This window comes from Gorilla gorilla, chromosome 6 (genome assembly GCF_029281585.2).
Source record: "Gorilla gorilla gorilla isolate KB3781 chromosome 6, NHGRI_mGorGor1-v2.1_pri, whole genome shotgun sequence".
Classification (NCBI taxonomy): Eukaryota; Metazoa; Chordata; class Mammalia; order Primates; family Hominidae; genus Gorilla; species Gorilla gorilla.
This window is the reverse complement of record NC_073230.2, coordinates 113,117,223-113,139,012: the sequence shown is the minus strand read 5'-3', so window position 1 is coordinate 113,139,012 and position 21,790 is coordinate 113,117,223. Positions and strand designations below refer to the sequence as shown.

Here is a 21,790-nt window from a genome sequence, read left to right as displayed (position 1 = left end):
AGCCCATTTAGGTAACCTGGAAGTTGAACCCAGTGAAAACAGTACTTGAATTTAATCAGACACAGGAAGAATGTGTGGTCAAGCTTGTGAGAACATACTATGAGTGTAAACAGAAAACTAGTACCTTGAGCAGGGGAGTACATGGCTTTTAGTAACAGCATGGGAACTTTTCTGGTTACATGGAATAATTCAGACACATTAAGAAAAGCCAAGTGTACAGAATCAAGTTATACTGGAGGAAAACATTGCTTTTGTAGGCCATCAAGACAAACATTTTAGAGTTAGACTTTAACAGCAGAGGAAAAAAGTTACAGGAGCTGATGAAAAGTTAAAGGAGAGAGTTATCACCTCAATCAAGATTAAAGGTGTACTTTCTCAAGGGGAGAAAGAGTTGAAAGCAGTGATGTATGACATGCAGTAAGATGCAGCAAACATTAAACTTCTGAGATATAAGTCTGAGAAGCTTTAAGAGGAAAACTCTACCTCAAGAAATGAAATTACCATCCTAAGTGAAGAAGACAGCTTTACTAACGTGAAACTAGAAAATTAAATGAAGACTGTGAAACAGAAAAAAAAACAACAAAAAAAACTGCAGTTTAGAAGATGGCTATTAAGAAGCAGATTTCAGAATTCAAAGTGAAAACCTGTAATTTTTACTAAGAGCAGATCAATACTTAGGAAAAAAAAAACTTCTTTCTAATATAGTGGACCAAAGTTTTAGTTTTATATTGTGGATTGAGGGATATATTTATGTCAAAGTTTGATCTTTGGAAAGACTTACAAATAATTCCCTTCTAATTACAGCCAACTTGATCACACACAAATTTAATAAATCTACCCTTCACAAACCTTGTAATGACTTACGTAAACCGTCCATGACATGCTTAGATCTTTAGTTATTTTCTTATACTTTTAAATAACTACATTTAGGACAAACTATTTACCACACAAAATTATTTCTCAAATTTATCCTTTTTTTTGACTGGGTGTGATGCTTCACACGTATAATTCCAGCACTTTGGGAGGCCAAGGCAGGACAATTGCTTGAGCATGGGAGTTCAAGACCAGCCTGGGAAACACGGTGAGACCCTGTCTCTTAAAAAAAAAAAAAAAAAAAAAAAAATCACTTTTCTTTTTAACCTTCTTTTACCAAAAATACATCTTTATACCCTTAACTTTACACATCTGTGTCTCCTACTTACTGGTTCCTTTCTGTCATGTTTCTGTTTTCTTAAATTTACTTTCTAAAATAACCTTAAATAACCTTCAGAATTTAGACAAAATTATTCTTTTTTCTCAATAAAGAACACTTTTTTTTGGCTTTGTAAGAATTCTCATTAAAAATACATCTGATGTTTTGGGATACACTTTGTGTACAGAATTATATATGTTAATCAGAATTGTTAAGGTAACTTTTAGTAACCTTATTAATAAATGGTGCTAGGAAAACTGGCTAGCTGTATGCAGAAAACAGAAACTGGACCCCTTCATACATCTTATACAAAAATTAAGATGAAGTAAAGACTTAAATGTAAAACCCAAAACCATAAAAACCCTAGAAGAAAACCTAGGCAACACCATTCAGGACATAGGCATGGGCACAGACTTCATGAATAAAACACCAAAAGCAATTGCAACAAAAGCCAAAATTGACAAATAGGATCTAATCAAACTAAAGAGCTTCTACACAGCAAAGGAAACTATCATCAGAATGAACAAGCAACCTATGGAATGGGAGAAAATTTTTGCAAACTACCCATCTGGCAAAGGTCTAATATCCAGAATCCACAAGGAACTTTAACAAACTTACAAGAAAAAAACAACCCCATCAAAAAGTGGGCAAAGGATATGAACAGACACTTCCCAAAAGAAGACATTTATGTGGCCGACAAACATGAAAAAAGCTCATCAGCACTGGTCATTAGAGAAATGAAAATCAAAACCATAATGAGATACCATCTCAAGCCAGTTAGAATGGCTATTGTTAAAAAGTCAGGAAACGATGCTGGTGAGGCTGTGGAGAAATAGGAATGCTTTTACACTGTTGGTGGGAGTGTAAATTAGTTCAACCATTGTGAGAGACAGTGTGGTGATTCCTCAGGGGTCTAGAACCAGAAATACCATTTGACCCAGCAATCCCATTACTGGGTACATACCCAAAGGATTGTAAATCATTCTACTATAAAGACACATGCACACCTATGTTTATTGCAGCACTATTCACAATAGCAAAGACTTGGAACCAACCCAAGTGCCCATCAGTGATAGACTGGATAAAGAAAATGTGGCACAAAAACACCATGGAATACTATGCAGCCATGAAAAGGATGAGTTCATGTCTTTTGCAGGGACATAGGTGAAGCTGGAAGCCATCATTCTCAGCAAACTAACATAGGAACAGAAAACCAAACACTGCATGTTCTCACTCTTAAGTGGATGTTGAACAGTGAGAACACATGGACACAGGGAGGGGAACATCACACACTGGAGCCTTTTGCGGGGTTGAGGGCAAGGGGAGGGAGAGCATTAGGACAAATACCTAATGCATGCAGGGCTTAAAACTGAGATGATGGGGGGAAAGGTACAGTAGATCACCATGTATACCTATGTAACCTGCACGTTCTGCATGTGTATCCTAGAACTTAAAGTAAAATTTAAAAAAACAATAATTCTCATTAAAAACATCTTATTTTTTGGGGTATACTTTGTGTACAGAATTATATATGTTAATTAGAATTGTTAAGGTTACTTTTAGTAACCTCAATTTCTAGTAAAAACCTAGGAAGCAAGAAATTTTGTCACATATCAGTTTTTTATAGATATGAGCAATTTTATAATTTTATAAATATGTTTATAACCTAACTTTTATGTGTAGTGATAGTCCCAAATATAGTCTTTTTATAGACTTTAAGAAGCCAAGAACAAACTTATGTTTAGTAATTTATATTTCAGTATTTTTTCTTATTTGGAAGTGATTCAGACATTTAATGAGTATTATTTAATTCAACTATTTGTAAATGTTTATGCCACCTACATTCATCTAATTTATTTATTTTTAACAAGTATAAGTAGATTTCTTATGAAAACTGAGGCATTAGGCAAGGCTAGTCATTAGTTCAAGCTATTTCCATGTTAATCATTTTTATAGCCTATGAATATCAGGTGTTCACCTAAGTGAGAATCTTAAAGTTGTGGGTATTTTGCTGATTACTTTGGAGATACAGCTGTTTTTATTAAACCAACAATATTAAATAGGTCTTATTTATCAAAGAGTTACACAAAGATTGTTCTGTATTTAGGCTGAGTTTATAGTTTTGTACTTCTGTGTCAAACCCTTATACCTTATTAAAACCTCTTGTCTAGTAGAGACAAATATAAAACTGCCCGGCCCATAAATCCCGGCAAAAATTTATGCTGACAATTCTGAAGACATTTCTATTTTTATTTTATCAACAAGTTTAAAACCAGCTTGCTTATTTATTTTTATATTTAAAAAAGTATTGAACTACTGTACACAAAAAATAAAATCCTGAGCTCCCCAACAACTAAATGGACTGCTGGGCAAAGGGGACCTCACAAAAACCTGAAAAACGCTATTCCTGGCCATGAGGAAAAGGGAGGCTAGACACGTCCATTATAGCCCCTCCCTTTTAGAGATGAGGCACAACTGACCATCATTAACATTAAAGCAGAGAGATCGTAAGACTGACAAAACAGACTCTTTGTGTCAATAAGAAACCAAATTCCAACTGGACTCTGATATAGAATCACATGACAGATAGCAGACACCGAAAGAAATCAAAGTATTTTACCGCAAAATATTTCTTTGACATATTTTGAAATGGCCCTGTAAAGCCTTTTTAATGCAGCCAGGCTTTCCCTGTCTATGCCTTTCCCAGATAACTAGCTTATTTATTAAAGGTTCATTTAAGTCACATGTCATTTGGTTTAATTACTGTTTATTTTAACAGTTTTTATTATTATTGAAGCCAATCTGAATAGAATGCCCTAAGGGATTTCTGGACAACTGTGCCAGATTTTACCACGTAGACACAACATATGTATATATGTATAAACACAAACACATATACACACCAGTTTATAAAAGGATAGTTGGATCCAAACTATATTTCTGATAAAATTGGGACCTGTTCTCATGACTAAACTTTATTTGTCCCAGTAGGCAATCTTATGAAGACTGTGTACCAACATTTTGGATAAAGCAGTTTCTGTAGCAGTTTGATTTTTAAAAACACTTCTTTTTATCCTTTTTTCAGTTTCAAATAAGTTTAGTGTTACACATTCCAATGTTTATATTTTTTAGATAGGACTAGCTGAATTATATAAGAAAAAAATCTCCAAGTATCCTAGAATTAGTAACAAATCTGTCTTTTGTTTATTGGTCTGATTTGCTTGACTAGTCAGTGTGGATGAGGAAGCGTTTTAGCAGGGTGGTTTTGGTTTGTTTCAGCTTTTTCTAGTCCCTGCATGGCAGACAAAGCCATTTTTATGCCAGACAGAGAAATGTTATATTATTGCTCTGAGCTCAAGATTTTGACCTCTTTGATCTGAGAGCCTAACTCTTATAAACATTGATCTCTTCTTTTAGAACATCCAACTCTTTAATTAACTGTTCCATCACTCAAAGCAATTGTTAGTAAGGCAAACCTAAATTTACATTTCCAGAAAATGTGTAGGTTGTCAGTTGCCATGGAGCTGATGTAATTTGTAAAACAATAATTTGAAAGCACTCTAAAACTTTTTCCCCCTTTGTTTCTATCTTGGCTGGAATGCCATAGCGGCAAGTTTATCTCAATACCAGCAGTAAAAGTTACTAGATTCGAAGTAGGCAGGAAAAAAACAGAGAGGTAGAGAAATTAGAATGCTCTACATATTTTAATTCTTTAGTTGTTTGCAGTTTTTTTTAATAAGTTTAAAGAGTTCAAATAATGGCCATTGTGCTCCAAATTTTCCTTGATGTCATTTTGTTACCAGCGGCAAATCCGTTTGGGCCTGCAGCAACCTCAATTCTTTTCTTCCCAGAAGAAAGAATTCTACCAAGGAAGCACAAGGCAGAAGGAGAGACTGAGGCAAGTTTTAGAGCAGGAGTGAAAGTTTATTATATAGCTTTAGAACAGGAACAAAAGGAAGGAAAGTACACTTGGAGGAAGGCCAAGCAGGCGACTTGAAAGATAAGTGCCCCATTGACCTTTGACTTAGAGTTTTATATGTTGGCTTACTTCTGGGTTCCTACAACCCTTCTCTGATTCTTCCCTTGTGGTTGGCTGTCCATGTGTGTGCAGTGGCCTGCTAGCCCTTGGGAGGTGAGCATGTGCAGTGTGTTTACTGGCCTTGTACACATGCTCACTGGAGGTGTTCTTCCCTTACCAGTGGAATGTCCCTGGAAGGTCATATACTAGTTAAATGCCTCTATTTAGCCTCTTACTGCACATGCCTGAGCTTACCTACCCAACTCCTGAGATCTTATTGGAAAGCCGCTGATCACCAGTTTCAGGTGTTTCTATCTATTGGGAGATAGATACAGTGTGACAATAGCTTGCCCATCACCCTAGGGTCGCCTGACGTTCCTGGTGGGGTAGGGGGAGCCTTCTCCTGTCCTGCTCGTGCCTGACTAGCTGCCTTCTGTAACAATTTGCCCATCAGTTAAAAAATATGCCCAAGAACAGTCCATAATATAGCTGCCTGGAATCCCCAAAGGTAGATTGTTTTGGCATGCCTTTAGAATTTGAGGATCCCATTTTGTTTCTTATTAATCACTCAAGAACAAAGAAAATCCCATAAATCTTGTCAGGGAGTATTAGGCATTTGGACCAGTGTTTTAGACGGTGGGGACCATCGTAGTGGCTTTTAATTAGCTAGGCTGTGCCCACCATTTAGAATGTTTATTTTTGCTTCTTGTAGATTCTTAGAAATAAGCAAGGGAAAAAAGCTAAATTATTTACAGATGTGTGTTACCAAACCAAAATGAAACAAAGAGAAGAGTATTCACAAAAATTTTAAACCCAGGTATGCAGATTAAACAAAATACTAAATTAGGCATGCAGAACCAGAAGTGAATTCACCAGAAAAGACATACCTCACAGAACACAAATTTTATAGTAACCGGAGTATTCAAACCAGAAGGACACTTGTCCTTACCGGAAAGGGATTGCCAGAAAAGGCAAAAAGTTGTTATTATCCCAAGAGGATTGCAAGGCCCTTTATTAAGGTGCCCTTAATGAGATCCTGAATGAATTCAGGAGCTTCCATCAAAAAGCAGGAGGCTCACCAGGGCAGAAAAGGTGAGCTGCGCAAGCAGAAAGTTCAGAGGGCTCAAGTGAGTGCTATATACCAGTTCTAAGAATTGCTGATTCCTTCTGAAGGTGATCTTGCTGCAAGTCCCACTTCTGACTCCAGATATGTCAACCTAAACAACAGAGAGGGACTCTAAAAGAAAATGATAATCTGTTTGAGGATGGGCATTGCAGTGGGAATGCACATGCTGTAGTAAACTCTGCATATTCAGGAAGGTAAAGAGAGACAAAGGTTTTTAAAGGAAGAATGAGGAGAATTACATAATTGTTTTGAGATAATTATTCTTGGCTACAAGGATCAACAACAAAGGTGGTACCAGTTCGGAGTTTGACAGGCAGTTGCTGGGCAAACATCCTCACAGGATTTTTGTATAAGGTTATGATGGCCTTTGTGCAAGGTTATGGTTTTTTCAGTTTTTTGTGATGGTTCTTTTATCAAGCATTATCCGTGATAACACTTTCTTCATGGCCCTCCCTGGCTCTACTTGTTGGGGGGTTTTAGCACACGTGACTGCATTATGTTACACAATTTGTAACAAAGCCTTTTTTTTTTTTTTTAACCTGGAAAGCTATAGGAAAGTCAGTACTAGCTTTACCATATTTATGCTAGATATTTGAATGATATAATGAAAATTTGATTATAAAATAAATATATGAACCGTTATAAATCGACATTTGTCTATTATTAAAATTTCTTAGTAGTGAAACAGCTCAGGAGAGACATGGTGGCACATAGTGTGTGAGAAGAACGTGATTTTGACTTCCAGCTCAGCCATTGTCTGCCATATGTGAACTTAGCAAGTCCTAAAACCTCTAGGCTTTGGCTTTCTCCTCTAACAGTCCTTAGAAGATTTAGATAATATATCTGAAAATTATTGTAAATATTGAAGTGTCTTATAGATATTAGATTAAGCCTAGATTACAAATCAGTATAGGAAACCTAAAAACATCAACACTGTCTGCTTTTCTTTCTAGTCAATTTTTTTTAACATTTTTCTCTCATGAATGCCTTATTCTATCACTAACTACTTTTCCTTAATAATTTTGTTTGATTTCAGTTTAATTAACTGATTAGCCTATAATTCAGGTAAAAATTTGGTAGTTTCTTAATTAGCAGAAATACTACAAAGATACTATTACTCCTTTTCCCTTTTCAGTAACAAAAATTCATTTAATGAGAGTTTTTAGAAATCATAGAATGGAAAAGCTTGTGATCTTCTAAATGTAGGAAAACTTGTTTGCTTGTTAAAATGATTCTTACATAATAATGAAAGGACTTCTAGTCCCATAGGATAATTATGGCCACCTAAATTCAATTGTGTCCACAATATCAATAAAGAGAGCTAATAGAACCACCCATAACTCTTGCCTGCTGTATTAACAGGAGTTAGAGATTGCTACAAGCTTCATTTTATATATCAGTAGTGAAGTAAACAACTGAAACCAACAGGGCCAGCTCTGGAGCTCATGCTGAGGTGAAAAGTCCAACAAAGACTGAAAGGAAAAGAGAAGATTGTTGGGACAAGGGATAGGTTGACTAGTAGTGGTGAAATACAAATGAAATTACTTGAAGAAAGAGAGTTCAACCCTGAGTGAGAAAGTATTGAACAGTTCTGAGGCTGGAAGGATTAGAGCACTGGCTACTGGAGAATCAAAGTGACATTTTGTTTTTTGTTTTTTTGTTTTTTTGAGACAGGGTCCCATTGTCTCGTCCAGGCTGGAGTGCAGTGGCAAGATCACAGCTCATAGCAGCCTCAACCTCCCTAGGTCCAGGTGATCCTACCACCTGAGCCTCCCGAGTAGCTGGGACTATAGGCATGCGCCACCACACCTGTCTAATTTTTTGTATTTTTTTTTTTGTTTTAAGAGTATGGGAGGCCAGAGTTAGCATGATAGTCTTGGGAAAGTACTGTTTTGAGGAGAGACAAGTAGTTGATTCAGAAGGGTGTGGTATTCCTTTGAGAGTTGGTAATGAAGGAAAAGAATGGAAAGAAAGGTTAGAAATTAAAGATTCCTCTCATCCCCCAAATAAAAAAGAAATGACAAAATCAGAAGTTAATCCCTCCTTTTCATAATAGCACCATATATTAAAGAAACTTGACTTCATTATTTTTCCAGAAGGGAGCACTTTAGAATTAAGTAATCATGCCACCCCACAACCTTACCCCTGCATTCATAAAATCACCTGTTATTACTGACCAAGCCAAACATTAGGTATTTCAAAATGAATAAAAGACAACATGGAAAAGCCATGTAAGGGTATTATTTAGGAAGAAACAGAAAATGTGAATAAAACAGTTTAGTTGATGAAAATATCCCCCTTAACACCCAAAACAAAGCAGAGGAAGACTGCAATACCACACCTTTACTTGGTTTAGGTTTGTTTAAATAGCATTTTTCAGGTATGGAAAGCATACTTTAAGTTTGAAATTCAGTAACTTAGAATAAATGGACAAAGAACGGGGATGTGAAATAAAAGTTGATCAAACTCAGGAGCAAAGTTCAGGCAATAGTAGTTATCTCAGAAATGAAAATGAAAAAATAAGATATCCAAAGGAAAGTAGATTCAACTGAGAATATAGTAAGAGACATTGAGGAAAGGACTGAAAATAACCAAGAGAACAAAACTAAAAAAAGAGGTAAAAATAATCAGGTAGGATGTGACAAATATGATAGACAAAGAAGATTTAACATATATTTAATTGGAGCTCCTGAAGACAGAAAAGAACAATGGATTGGAGTTAAGATCTAAAATTATAATCCAAGAAAACGTTCCAGAAATAGAAGACCTAGCTTTACACATTAAAACAGTTCATTTTCCCAATTAATCCAGAATGATCAATTCTGAAACTGTACTAGTATATTGTACTGTAATAAATTATCAGAAATTTAGTGATTTAGGACAACACATAGTTACTATCTTACAGTTTTGTATGTCAGAAGTCTAAAACAGGTCCACAGGGCTTTTCTTCTGGAGGTTCTCAAGGAGAATCTGTTTCTTTGCCTTTTCTAACTTCTAGAGGCTGCCTTCATTCCCTGGCTTGTGGTTCCCTTCTCCATCTTCTAAGCTAGCAGTGTAGCATTTTCTCTTCTCTCTGACTTGTCTTCTTAGAAGGATCCTTCTGACTCTATTGGGCCTATCTGGATAATGCAGTGCAATGTCTGTCTGAAGATCCTTAACTCAGTCACATCTGCTAAGTCCCTTTTACCCCATAAGAATGTATTCACATGTTCTAGGGATTTGGACTTTGGTATCTTTGGAGGCAGAGCCATTATTCAGCCTACTACAGAGACTTCTTGGAAAGCATTTAGACTTTAAAAATAACAGAAAAAAACCTCTGAGCTTTCAGGCAAAAAATAAAAGTCACTTACAAAGGAAAGTCATTGAAAAAGCAAGACAACCAATGGATCAACAATTTCAAGAAACTCAAGGAGAAAGGAAGTGTAAGCCAAATAATTTTATGTTCAGTCAAACCTGTCATTGAACTATCAAGGCTAGAGAAAAACAATATTAAACATGGAAGGACTCAGAGAACACTACTCATAAGACATTTCTTAGGACGACCTTGATGTGAAAAAGAGATGACTGGAGAAACTAACAAAAGGATTGATGATGAACATTGAATTTAATTAAGTTTAGCTCCAAACTAAAATTAAGGTGGAAATAAGAGTAGAAGAATAGTATGTAAATATTATGTATTCTGACAAGGTAGGAATATTACAACTTAAAAAAATGGGAAAAGAAGGAAAAGAGAAATGGGAAAATAAACTTGTTGATTGCTATACAGGTGAGAGATGGGTATCAAAGAATACTTCAAAAGTTAAAACTACTTTTTTTAAAGTATACTCAAAGAAGGCCCACACTCATCTTTATCACTTCCACCCTGTTCTTCATGCAGATTTTGGATATTTAATTGTTCTAATCTGGCATTATTTTTAAATTAGCCCTGTAAATTAGCTCATTTTTAAGAGTTCTGTGAGAGTTTTAGAGTTGGTGAGCACCTTTGCATCAAACTGCCTTATTTTTTTTTATGAGTAAACTATTCATTTTTTCGAAGTCATGCAGCTAAAACTGTCCTAGGGCATTCTTTACTCAGTATACTATAGTGTGTTGCCTTATAAATTCAATTTGTCGTGTCATAATCACTTCATATTCTTAATAGTGTTTTGGTTGTTTAACAGTTTTAATTGCAAATAAGTCCAGGACGGGGCAATTAAAATACCTTGAACTCTGCAAGCATCCTACAAGGATTCGACTCGTAGCTCTAGTATTGACTGGCTAAATGTCCTTGGGTGACTTAACCTTTGAGCCTCAGTTTTCTGGTGTGATACCTACTTTGAGGGATTGCTATAGAGTTTAGAAATAGTATATGACAATTGCATCTAATACGGTAACTAGAACATTGGGAGTTTTACCGAGTGGTAGGTGGTAGGTAGTATTTATTGGTTTTTTGTTTGTTGTTGTTGTTTTTAAAGACAGGCTCACTCTCGCCCAGGCTGGAGTGTAGTGGCACAATCTCAGCTCACTGCAACGTCCACCTCCCAGGTTCAAGTGATTCTCGTGCCTCAGCCACCCAAGTAGCTGGGAGTACAGGCATGCGCCACCATACCCAGCTAATTTTTGTATTTTTAATAGAGATGGGGTTTCCCCATGTTGCCTAGGCTGAGCTTGAACTCCTGGCTTCATGTGATCCTCCTATCTTGGCCTCCCAAAGTGCTGGGATTACAGGCATGAGCCACCACACCCGGCCTGGGTGAAGTTTTTTGATAGCTACAACAGTGATCATAGTAAAAGAGATTATTAAAATAGTTAATATCTAGATATTGCTTTATAAATTTATGCCATTCTAATATATACATTAAATTATTTTGTACAGGTACAAACATGTTTATTGCATGTATATATTTTTCTTTTCTGTTTTGTTAATAAATTAAAAAATTTAGTTTTTCTAGGGCTCTGTTTTAAGTACACCATATTGATTTTATTTATTTTTAATTCATTTTTGCTCTTCTATTTTTTTTCAGTTCCCAGTGGGAAAAGCTACAGAAAGATGACACAGATCCGGGGCAACTGAAAGGTATCAGAGGAATTATTGAGACAGTTACCAGAGATATTTCTTCAGCTAATTATCAAGATACTAAAGTTAATACTAAAGAGCATTCAGTCAGGAAATAGTGTTATAAAAGAGAATTTACTTTTCAAGCTATAATGCTATTTTGATTAATGATTTTTCTTTAACTGAAGCTCTAATTTAATGGGAGGAAATAAAAGTTTGAATACCAGCTTTCTATTTTCTAAATATTGGATTATATCATGAAAATCAAGCAGTTTCTATTTCTTTAAATGCTTTTATTAAAGCAATCTATGTGACAGTTTTATCTCATTATGTTTATATTTCATGAGTTTTATGGAATAAAATGTAATTTTATGTTAATCGGTTTGGGGTATGCACTTTGGTGGTTATGTTTTGAAAACATTGTGCTTTTGTTTTCTTTAAGAAAACTACTACTTTGGATTCATCCCAAATATTAAATAGAACTAATTTTACTTAAAAAAAATGAGCAAATATTGAAAAAAATTTTTTTTAAAAGTCAGTGGTTGATGGTTAAAGAAAATGGTATGAAATAGTGCTGTTTTGTGTTTTTTTGGTTTTTATGTGTTCCAGATGCTTTACAAGTGACTTCTGGTTGTGTGTTTTTAGGAAAAGGGATAGATGCCAGAGTTAGAACAGATCTGTAATAATTGATTTGCACTACTTTCTATCTGTTTGACCTTGAACCCAGCTCAATTTTTCACTTGTGAGATAGGAAGAATATTTAGCATTACTGCAAAGATTCAAAGTGATGCTTAAGTAAAGCACCTAACACAGTGTCTGACACATAGTAGATTTTCAGTAAATATCAGATTCCTTCCCTTCCCTTAAGAATCAGTGCTACTTGAATGACCCTACTGTTTTAATATTTATCCATTCATCAGTTATTTTCTATGTGCAAGGCAGTGTAGGGATACAAAAAAACGTTAGACATAGCTCCTTCAACAGATAGTATTGTTTACTAAGGGGTATGATTTATGTACAGGTTAAGCATTCTGAATCCAAAACTTCCAAATAGAAAATGCTCCAAAATTTTCTGAGTGCTGACATAAGCTCAGAGGAAATGCTTGTTTTCTTTGATTTTTCAGAATTTAGGGATGTTCAACTGGCATATACAAGTATTCTAACATCTGAAAAAATCCAAAACACTTCTGGTCCCAAGCATTTCAGATAAGGTATACTCAACCTGTACAGTTAACTGTTAATATAAGGCATCACGTTATGTGGGAATACTCAGAGTAGGAATTCATAGTAGAAATAAGTTTCTCTATTTTGCTGTGGTAGGGGAACACCAGGGGTTTAATGGAGAGCGTGGCCTTGAAGAGAAGAACGAGTAGGATTTAGACTTCAGAATGAGAAGAGCCAAGCAAAAATAATAGATTGAGTAAAGCCTGTCATTAATAATAGTGTTGATCACCACCACGAACATCATTATCACGACACTTTTTAAAATAAGGAAATAAGTCATTTTGACTAGAGAATACCATATGGAAATGAAAAGTTAAGTGAGAAGAGATACTTAAAACCCAATGTTAGCCTAATAAGTACTTCATCAAAGTGTTTTGTTATATAGGCCTCTCAGCGCATACTCATGTGGAACTTCCATATTACTCTAAGTTCATTCTAATTGCTGCATACCTTGCTTCATACAATCCAGCAAGAACTGACAAGAGGTTTTTTCTTAAGGTAATAATAATATACTTCTTTTCACTTTATTTTTTAAGATCCCAGGAATATTTTGAAATTTCTTAACACTTGTAAATTTCTAAGGAGAAGAGATTAGAATAAGATTGCCAAATATGTATTTAGGACTCATTCTTTAAAGGCTTTACATTAATGTCACAACCTCAAATTTGAGAAAAGGTAGGCAGTTTCATAGAAAAGAGGATATCAGGTATACCTTAGGTAATAATTCAGATTTAAAAAATACATAGGGTTTTGTTTAAAGTGTGGAGGATGGAAATAATTTTGAGAGCGGTAACTCTTTGTTGTTCTAAAACTCTCACTGTAGTGAATAATTATCCAGCACACTGAAGGAGCCTCTCCTGTACATACATTAGTTGGAGAAATCCCATTTTAGAGTTGTTTTTTCTTCTTCTTTACCCACTGTGTTCTTGTCACTTTAGACTTTTTCCTTTTTCCTCTTTCCTCAAAACATTCTGATCTCTTTCCTACCTTAAGGTCTTTGTCTGTATGTTCTGTCTTCCTGGAAAGCTCCTTCTCTACTCATTCTTCATGCTTCAGTTTAAATGTTGCCTTCTCAAAGCAGTTCTCCCTGTACAACCTATCTTAAAGTAGGTCCTCTTTATTGTTTCCTATTTCACACGATGTTTGCTTTCTTCTTTGGACTTACAACAATTTATATTTATTTATTTTTTTGTCATGTCTTGTGCTACTCTTCAGGACTTTATTTTTTTTTTATTTTTTTGAGACAGTGTCACTCTCTCACCCAGGCCAGAGTGCAGTGGTGTGATCTTGGCTCACTACAGCCTCGGCCTCCCAAGTAGCTGGGATTACAGGTGTGTGCCCCCACGCCTGGCTAAGTTTTATGTTTTTGGTAGAGACAGGGTTTTGCTATGTTGGTCAGGCTGGTCCCAAATTCCTGGCCTCAAGTCATCCTCCCACCCCGGCCTCCCAAAGTGATAGGATTACAGGTATGCGCCACTGTACCTGGCCCTCTTTAGTTTCTAGAGGGCAAGGACCACATCTATTGTTTTCCCCTGCTATTGAATCCTGAATGCCTAACTAAAATGCTCTCAATCAGTGTTTATTATGTGAACTGTGCGTAACTAAAATGCCCTCCGTCAGCGTTTATTATGTGAATTGCCAGACTTGTTTATGGGATGAATAAAAATCCATATCTCTTTGGAAGTTTCATTTTTATAGCAATGTATATGCTGTACTAAATCAATATAATAAGCTCTTTTAGGAAATGTCATTATTTTATTTTAGAAATTCTTTTTTTACATGCAAAAGTAATTTTATATCCAATCCAAGTCTAAATGAAATTGGCCTAAAATATGTTGAAGTCTAATATATATACAAGGTGATAAGAAGAATAACTATTTAAAAACCTGAGATATACAGATTAGTATTATGTGTGCCATGTTTTAAATAAATAACATTTTCTGGTTTTGTGGAATGCTATCTTTTCAACTTAAAATTTGTTTTCCTTAATTGCAGCATCATGGAAAAATCAAGAAAACCAACTTTCTAAAAAAACACGAAAAGGTATTTACATTTTAATTTCTAATGGAAGAAACTTAGGAAATGAAGATAATATAGGAAATAGATACATCTGTAATTGTATTTGTCATTTGAATATAGGAACTTATTTGTGTTGATATGGTACCGTTATACTGTAATAGAATTTTGTTATATTGAATATAGTGATTGAACGCACATTTAAGTGAGCTGGTGCTGGAGTTTAAAACTGAGTTGACAAAGTTTTTTAGTGACTTAGTAGATGAAGAAGTTTACCCTGGATTATTTAGTTAAATACAGCCAATTGAATACAGGCATTTTCCTCTTTTCTTTCCCCTTTGAAGCACCCACAACAATTACATTGAAGAAATAAAAAAGGTAAACTCATAAATACTAAGCAGATGAGAGACCCCCAGAATTTGCAATTACATGGTAGGTAGATATTGAGGTGACCAAGCAGATTAGAGAAAACGCTAAAACCTAAGCCTCAAACTTAGCTAATTTGGCCTTAGGAATCTGGAAAAAACTTAGGGATTAGAAGCACTATGTACTTTTGAAGGTGGGGTCACATAAGGTTGAAACTGGTGAAAGAAGCATTTAGACTATTTAGATCACTTCTTCCACTTTGTATGTCCAAACCACTGTTGCTTTTCTTGTCAGAAGATGGAGAATTTTGAAATATAAACTCTGCACTATAGAAACTGCAAGTTTTGTTTCCCTTATTCTTAGAGGCAGTTTTGCTCAATTCCAGGACTTCCTGACTCCAAAGCCTACGATGATGTTTACCACTGTTCTTGAACTCCTACAATAGACAAATGGTTAACGTTTAGAATTTTTATTATTTATCTATTTTTGAGGCAGGGTCTCAGTCACCCATCCTGCAGTGCAATGGCGTGATCATGGCTCACTGCAGCCTCAACCTCCTGGGCTTAAGTGATCCTCCTGTCTCAGCCTCCCTAGTAGCTGGGACTACAGGCACATGCCACCGTGCCTGGCTAATTTTTGTATTTTTTGTAGAGACAGGGTTTCACCAGGGACTCATCTAAGCCCAGGAGTTCGAGGCTGGTCTCAAATGATCCACTCCTCTCAGCCTTCCAAAGTGCTGGGATTACAGGCATGAGCTACCATGCCCAACCTAATGTCTCGAATTTTTAAAGACTCATTACAAACCAATAAGAAAAGGACAAAAATTCGATAGCAAAATGGATAAATGATACAATAAGGAACCTGAATGTCTAACAATCATGACATGATTAACAGCCTTATTCACTAATGAGAGAAAAAGTTAAAACAACAGTGAGATATTTCATACTCTTGGTTTGACAAAACTAAAAAATTCTATGATTTCAAGTGCTGGTGATAATGTAGAAGAGCGAGAGTCTGCCTGTTCTGCAGGTTGACAATATCTACTGAAGTTAATATGTGAAGTTAATATGTTAATATTAGGATAGACTAGCTATGCTTGTAGTAAAAAGCAAATCCCGGCCGGGCGGGGTGCCTCACGCCTGTAGTCCCAGCACTTTGGGAGGCCGAGGCGGGTGGATCACGAGTTCAGGAGGTCGAGACCATTCTGGCTAACATGGTGAAACCCCGTCTCTACTAAAAATACAAAAACAAAAATTAGCCAGGCATGATGGTGGGCTCCTGTAGTCCCAGCTGCCTTGGAGGCTGAGGCGGGAGAATGGCGTGAACCTGGGAGGCGTAGCTTGCAGTGAGCCGAGATCACGCCACTACACTCCAGCCTGGGCAACAGAGTGAGACTCCTTCTCAAACAGACAAACAAAACAAAACCCCCCAAACCATGGTGGCTTTACACAACAGAAGTTTTTATGTTGCTTACAACATAACTGAATGTGAATTGAGTGACCCTCTTTCATCTTATAGTGATATGAAGTGAAACATTGTGGCCTCTGAAGTTGCCACTAAAGGGAAAGAAGGTGAAAGACTAGGCTTGCAAGTAGTTTACATCACTTCTGTTCATATTTCATTGGCCCGGCAGAACCCAGTTACGTGACCTCTATCTAACTGCAGGAGAGACTGAGAAATGTAGTCTTCTTGTGTGTCAGAGAAGAAACAGTGTTGGCAGACACATAGCACTGACTGTGCCTTGTGCTTTAATCCAGCAATCCTACTTAGAGAAACTCACACATGTGCACAAGGAGAAATGTACAAGATTATCAGTCACAGGATTATTTGTAATAATAATGAATTTTTTTAAGTAGTCATAAAATGGAATTCTGTAAGGTAATTTAAAAATGGACTAGAGCTACATGTATCTATATGGATAAATCTCAAAAAGCAATTGGTAGAGAGGTATGTTCCAAATTATATCATTTATATAAAATTTTAAACCATGCAAACAATGCTGTATATTGTTTGTGGATACATATGCGGTAGAATAAAACCTTCATGAGAGTACATCAAATTCTAGATAGTGGAATTTTTCTAGAGAAGGAAAGGGAGAATAGGATGGGAGAGGGTTCAAGGAAGCTTCAACTTATCTGTAATGTGATCTAATGTTTTGTTTCTCTGCACGTATTGCACAGTATATTTGATAAAACTGAGTGGTGAGTCCATTGGTATTCATTATATTCACTTCTGTACTCTTTTATATATTTGAAGTATTTAGTGACAAAAGCATACAAAATTTAAGACCTGGAAAATAATTTCTAGCCAAGGTAAAAACTTCATTGTATAATTCTGAGTAGGTATTCTTCTTTACATTCATTCTTGTTTTAAATAAATAGTTACTCCCATGCATGTAAATATAGTTTCCAATTTTATTTGCCATTGCTAATATAAAGTACTTATTTGTAGCTGGGTGCACTGGCTCACGCCTGTAATTCTAGCACTTTGGGAGGCCAAGGTGGGCAGATTACTTCAGGTCGGAAGTTCGAGACTAGCCTGTCCTACACGGCAAAACTAAAAATACAAAAGTCAGCCATGTGTGGCAGTGCATGCCTGTAATCCCAGCTACTTGGGTTGCTGAGATACGAGAATCACTTGAACCTGGGAGGTGGAGTTTGCAGTGAGCCAAGATCGTGTCACTGTACTCCAGCCTGGGTGACAGAGTGAGGCTCTGTCTCAAAAAAAGAAATAAATATTTATTGGCTATTAAAATTATCTGCGAATAGAATGGAACTTGAGCATTGTCTCGTTTCTGATGACATGAATTATACTATATGAGTTTGTATACAAGTATGAACATTTTACAATATTGAAAAAATTTTTTTAAATTTTACATTGTTTTAGGCTGCTGGCTTATTTACTTCATAAAATATTTTATTAGTTTTCTAAGTTAAGCTACGACTTACTGTAATTGATCTTTTTAGAGCTACTAGTGTTGAATTTTCCTGGCAGTGGTACAAAGAGGAATTGTGAGAAATAAGTAGTAAGCTCTAGTCTACAACTTAGGAATCTGGTTTGGTTATTATCTTGGATTTGGCAAAATTACTTAACACCTGGTTATAACAGTAAAATAGGAGGCATATTTAGGACTAGACCAGATGACTGTGAGTTCTTTAATTAATATTTGTTGATACTAAGTCAGAAATCTTGAGGAATATGTTAAAAGATAAATCATGGCTGGGTATGGTGGCTCATGCCTGTAATTCTAACACTTTGGGAGGCCAAGGTGGGGAGGATTGCTTGAGGCCAGGAGTTTAAGACCAGTCTGGGCAACATAGTGAGACCCTGTCTTTACAAAATAATTTGTAAAAATACCCAAACATTGCGGTGTGTGCCTAGAGTCCTAGCTACTCAAGAGGAGAATCTGACATGGGAGGATGGCTTGAGCCCAGGAATTCAAGGCTGTAGTGAGCCATGATTGCGCTGCCACTGCATTCCAGCCTGGGTGACAGCGGACCTTGTCTCTAAACAAAACAAACTTAAAAAAAGGATAAATCATGATCATATCAGCTAAACTTTTAACTTAGAGTTTGCAGGTTAGATTTGTTAGCATTTTTAGGGGAACTATATATAACATAAATACATTGTTACTGGCAGTTTTGTAGTACAGAAAGTGAGTGCTCTGGTATAAGAAGAAAATCCATGTTTTTGTTTTGTTTTTTACAGACGAGCAATCATCTCCTTGGGCCAAAACCATTTCCACTAGACAGATTATTAGCAATATTATATAGTATCGTGGACAGCAGAGTTGCTCCAACAGCAAATATTTTTTCCCAGGTAAGCTTAATCATAGATTATTATCTGTCATCTTTGTGGGATTCTTCAGATAGTAGAGTCAATAGAATTCCAGGCGTTCAGATTTTTGTTCAACATATGTTACTGTTTTAACTATATAATGAACCATGTTTTTGGTAAGTAATTGAAAATTATGTATATAGAATCTTTGGGGGTATCACTAAATTTACATATGTTTACAAGTATAACCTCATGGCAAATAATTTAATTTGGCTCTTTTTCAATAAAGGAATTTTTAAAATTAAATAATCATAATTATCTTGCTAATTAAACAAGTGGCTTGATGATCAAGTTGATGAATTGTAATTTAATGAAAACAAAATTGAAATTTTTTTTTTGGTAACAGAGTAATCTACAATGTTCTTATTCCTCATCTATGTACTTTGCAGATAGATGTGCTTTTATTAAAAAATGCTGTTTTCCAGAATAATTAAGTTCTCAGAATTTCACTAGGTGGCAGCAAAGCATAAAAATAGAAAATATGACTAAAAAACAAGTAGTTAAGGTTTGTTTTTTAGTTGACATTTTAAGGAAAAACAATTTATTAAAATTATAGTCACAGTAGATTTCTTAAATGGTCCAGAAAAACAATGCTTAGCACATGGTACAAGTGGATAGAAGAAAAAGCAAAATGATATAACTAGTATTTATTTAAAAGCAAAGTCATGTCAGATATTGCAGTGAGCATTTTGTTTTCTCTATGCATTTTTAGGTTGAGAAATATGTAAATAATGCCTGCGTTTTAATTAATTCACTGAATAAATCTGGCCCCAGAATAGCGGTCAGACTTTGTAATCTAATGTGTGCTGGTAACTTTTAATTTTTCATTTAGAGAAGAGTTTGAGTAACAAATATAATCTCAATTTTCTCAACATTGAATTTAGATAGTTTTTATAAAAGTCAGCATGTATAGAAAATTGTATCTACATTTATTGTGTTCTTGAAGAAACTCAGTTCACTCAGTTACTAGGCTACGTAAATAGCTAGCTATATAGGTAGATAGCTAGCTAGATAGGTAGGTAGATCACTAATGCTGATAACTTTAAAAAAGTAATTCAGTTTTAATTTGTGTTACAGGGATTTTTCCCATGTATTTTCTTAAAAAGCTTTGTCTGAAATTGGATTTTAATAAAACTTTACCTTTTATTAATAGCTTTCTACATACAACATAGGAATTTTTTGTTTTGTGTTTACTGTTGCAGTAACTCTAGATTAGCAGGTATTTTGAATTATCAGGTCTTTATTATAAGCAATTGAGCCTTACATTAAGTCAGAGAGATTAAACAACTTTTACAATATGATGCAATGAGTAAACCTTTGAGATTTAAAGCCTAGGGAAGTGAGACAGACAGTGCTTTTGAACAGAGCAGAAACATGTTTGCATAACATGTGATTGTACTTCTCAGGTGCCCACAAATAACCTGTGTGAGGGGCACAATGAAGGATAGTACATGTTTTTTCTTTCAATGAGCTTATAACTTATTCTAGGGCATTAAAATGTATACATGAAAATACTTTCTTTTTTTTTTTTTGGCTTTCTCTACAAGTTTATTTTATTTTATTATTATTATACTTTAAGTTTTAGGGTACATGTGCACAATGTGCAGGTTAGTTACATATGTATACATGTGCCATGCTGGTGTGCTGCACCCATTAACTTGTCATTTAGCATTAGGTATATCTCCTAATGCTATCCCTCCCCCCTCCCCCCACCCCACAATAGTCCCCAGAGTGTGATGTTCCCCTTCTTGTGTCCATGTGTTCTCATTGTTCAATTCCCACCTATGAGTGAGAACATGCGGTGTTTGGATTTTTGTCCTTGTGATAGTTTACTGAGAATGATGATTTCCAGTTTCATCCACGTCGCTACAAAGGACATGAACTCATCATTTTTTATGGCTGCATAGTATTCCATGGTGTATATGTGCCACATTTTCTTAATCCAGTATATCATTGTTGGACATTAGGGTTGGTTCCAAGTCTTTGCTATTGTGAATAGTGCTGCAATAAATGTACGTGTGCATGTGTCTTTATAGCGGCATGATTTATAGTCCTTTGGGTATATACCCAGGTTTGCGATGGCTGGGTCAAATGGTATTTCTAGTTCTAGATCCCTGAGGAATCGCCGCACTGACTTCCACATTGGTTGAACTAGTTTACAGTCCCACCAACAGTGTAAAAGTGTTCCTATTTCTCCACATCCTCTCCAGCACCTGTTGTTTCCTGACTTTTTAATGATTGCCATTCTAACTGGTGTGAGATGGTATCTCATTGTGGTTTTGATTTGCATTTCTCTGATGGCCAGTGATGATGAGCATTTTTTCATGTGTTTTTTGGCTGCATAAATGTCTTCTTTTGAGAAGTGTCTGTTCATATCCTTCGCCCACTTTTTGATGGGGTTGTTTGTTTTTTTGTTTTGTAAATTTGTTTGAGTTCATTGTAGATTCTGGATATTAGCTCTTTGTCAGATGAGTAGGTTGTGAAAATTTTCTCCCATTTTGTAGGTTGCCTGTTCACTCTGATGGTAGTTTCTTTTGCTGTGCAGAAGCTCTTTAGTTTAATTAGATCCCATTTGTCAATTTTGGCTTTTGTTGCCATTGCTTTTGGTGTTTTAGACATGAAGTCCTTGCCCATGCCTGTGTCCTGAATGGTATTGCCTAGGTTTTCTAGGTTTTCTTCTAGGGTTTTTATGGTTTTAGGTCTAACGTTTAAGTCTTTAATCCATGTTGAATTAATTTTTGTATAAGGTGTAAGGAAGGGATCCAGTTTCAGCTTTCTACATATGGGTAGCCAGTTTTCCCAGCACCATTTATTAAATACTTCCTTAAGGCTGTAAATGAATGCTAGATAGTGCTTCTGAGAAGTTTGGAGCAGAAAGAGATCAATTCTAGATTGGGCAGGTTGAAAGAATTCACAGAAGATGAAAAATGAGGCTTGGCTGTGGAGAATGAGTAGGAGTTTTTGTTTTTTAAATAT

At 35.6% G+C, this 21,790-nt stretch overlaps 1 protein-coding gene across 2 annotated transcripts in view; it reads left to right on the top strand.

The window, feature by feature from the left end:
- ORC5 (origin recognition complex subunit 5) overlaps positions 1 to 21,790 on the top strand; it is an 81,395-nt gene that overhangs the window by 27,886 nt on the left and 31,719 nt on the right. For both annotated transcript variants that reach the window (XM_004045996.5, XM_055392557.2), the window contains 4 exons: positions 11,340 to 11,392; positions 12,981 to 13,093; positions 14,591 to 14,638; positions 18,686 to 18,796. In XM_004045996.5, coding sequence (XP_004046044.3) covers positions 11,340 to 11,392; positions 12,981 to 13,093; positions 14,591 to 14,638; positions 18,686 to 18,796 — 325 coding nt within the window. The remainder of the gene's footprint in view (positions 1 to 11,339; positions 11,393 to 12,980; positions 13,094 to 14,590; positions 14,639 to 18,685; positions 18,797 to 21,790) is intronic.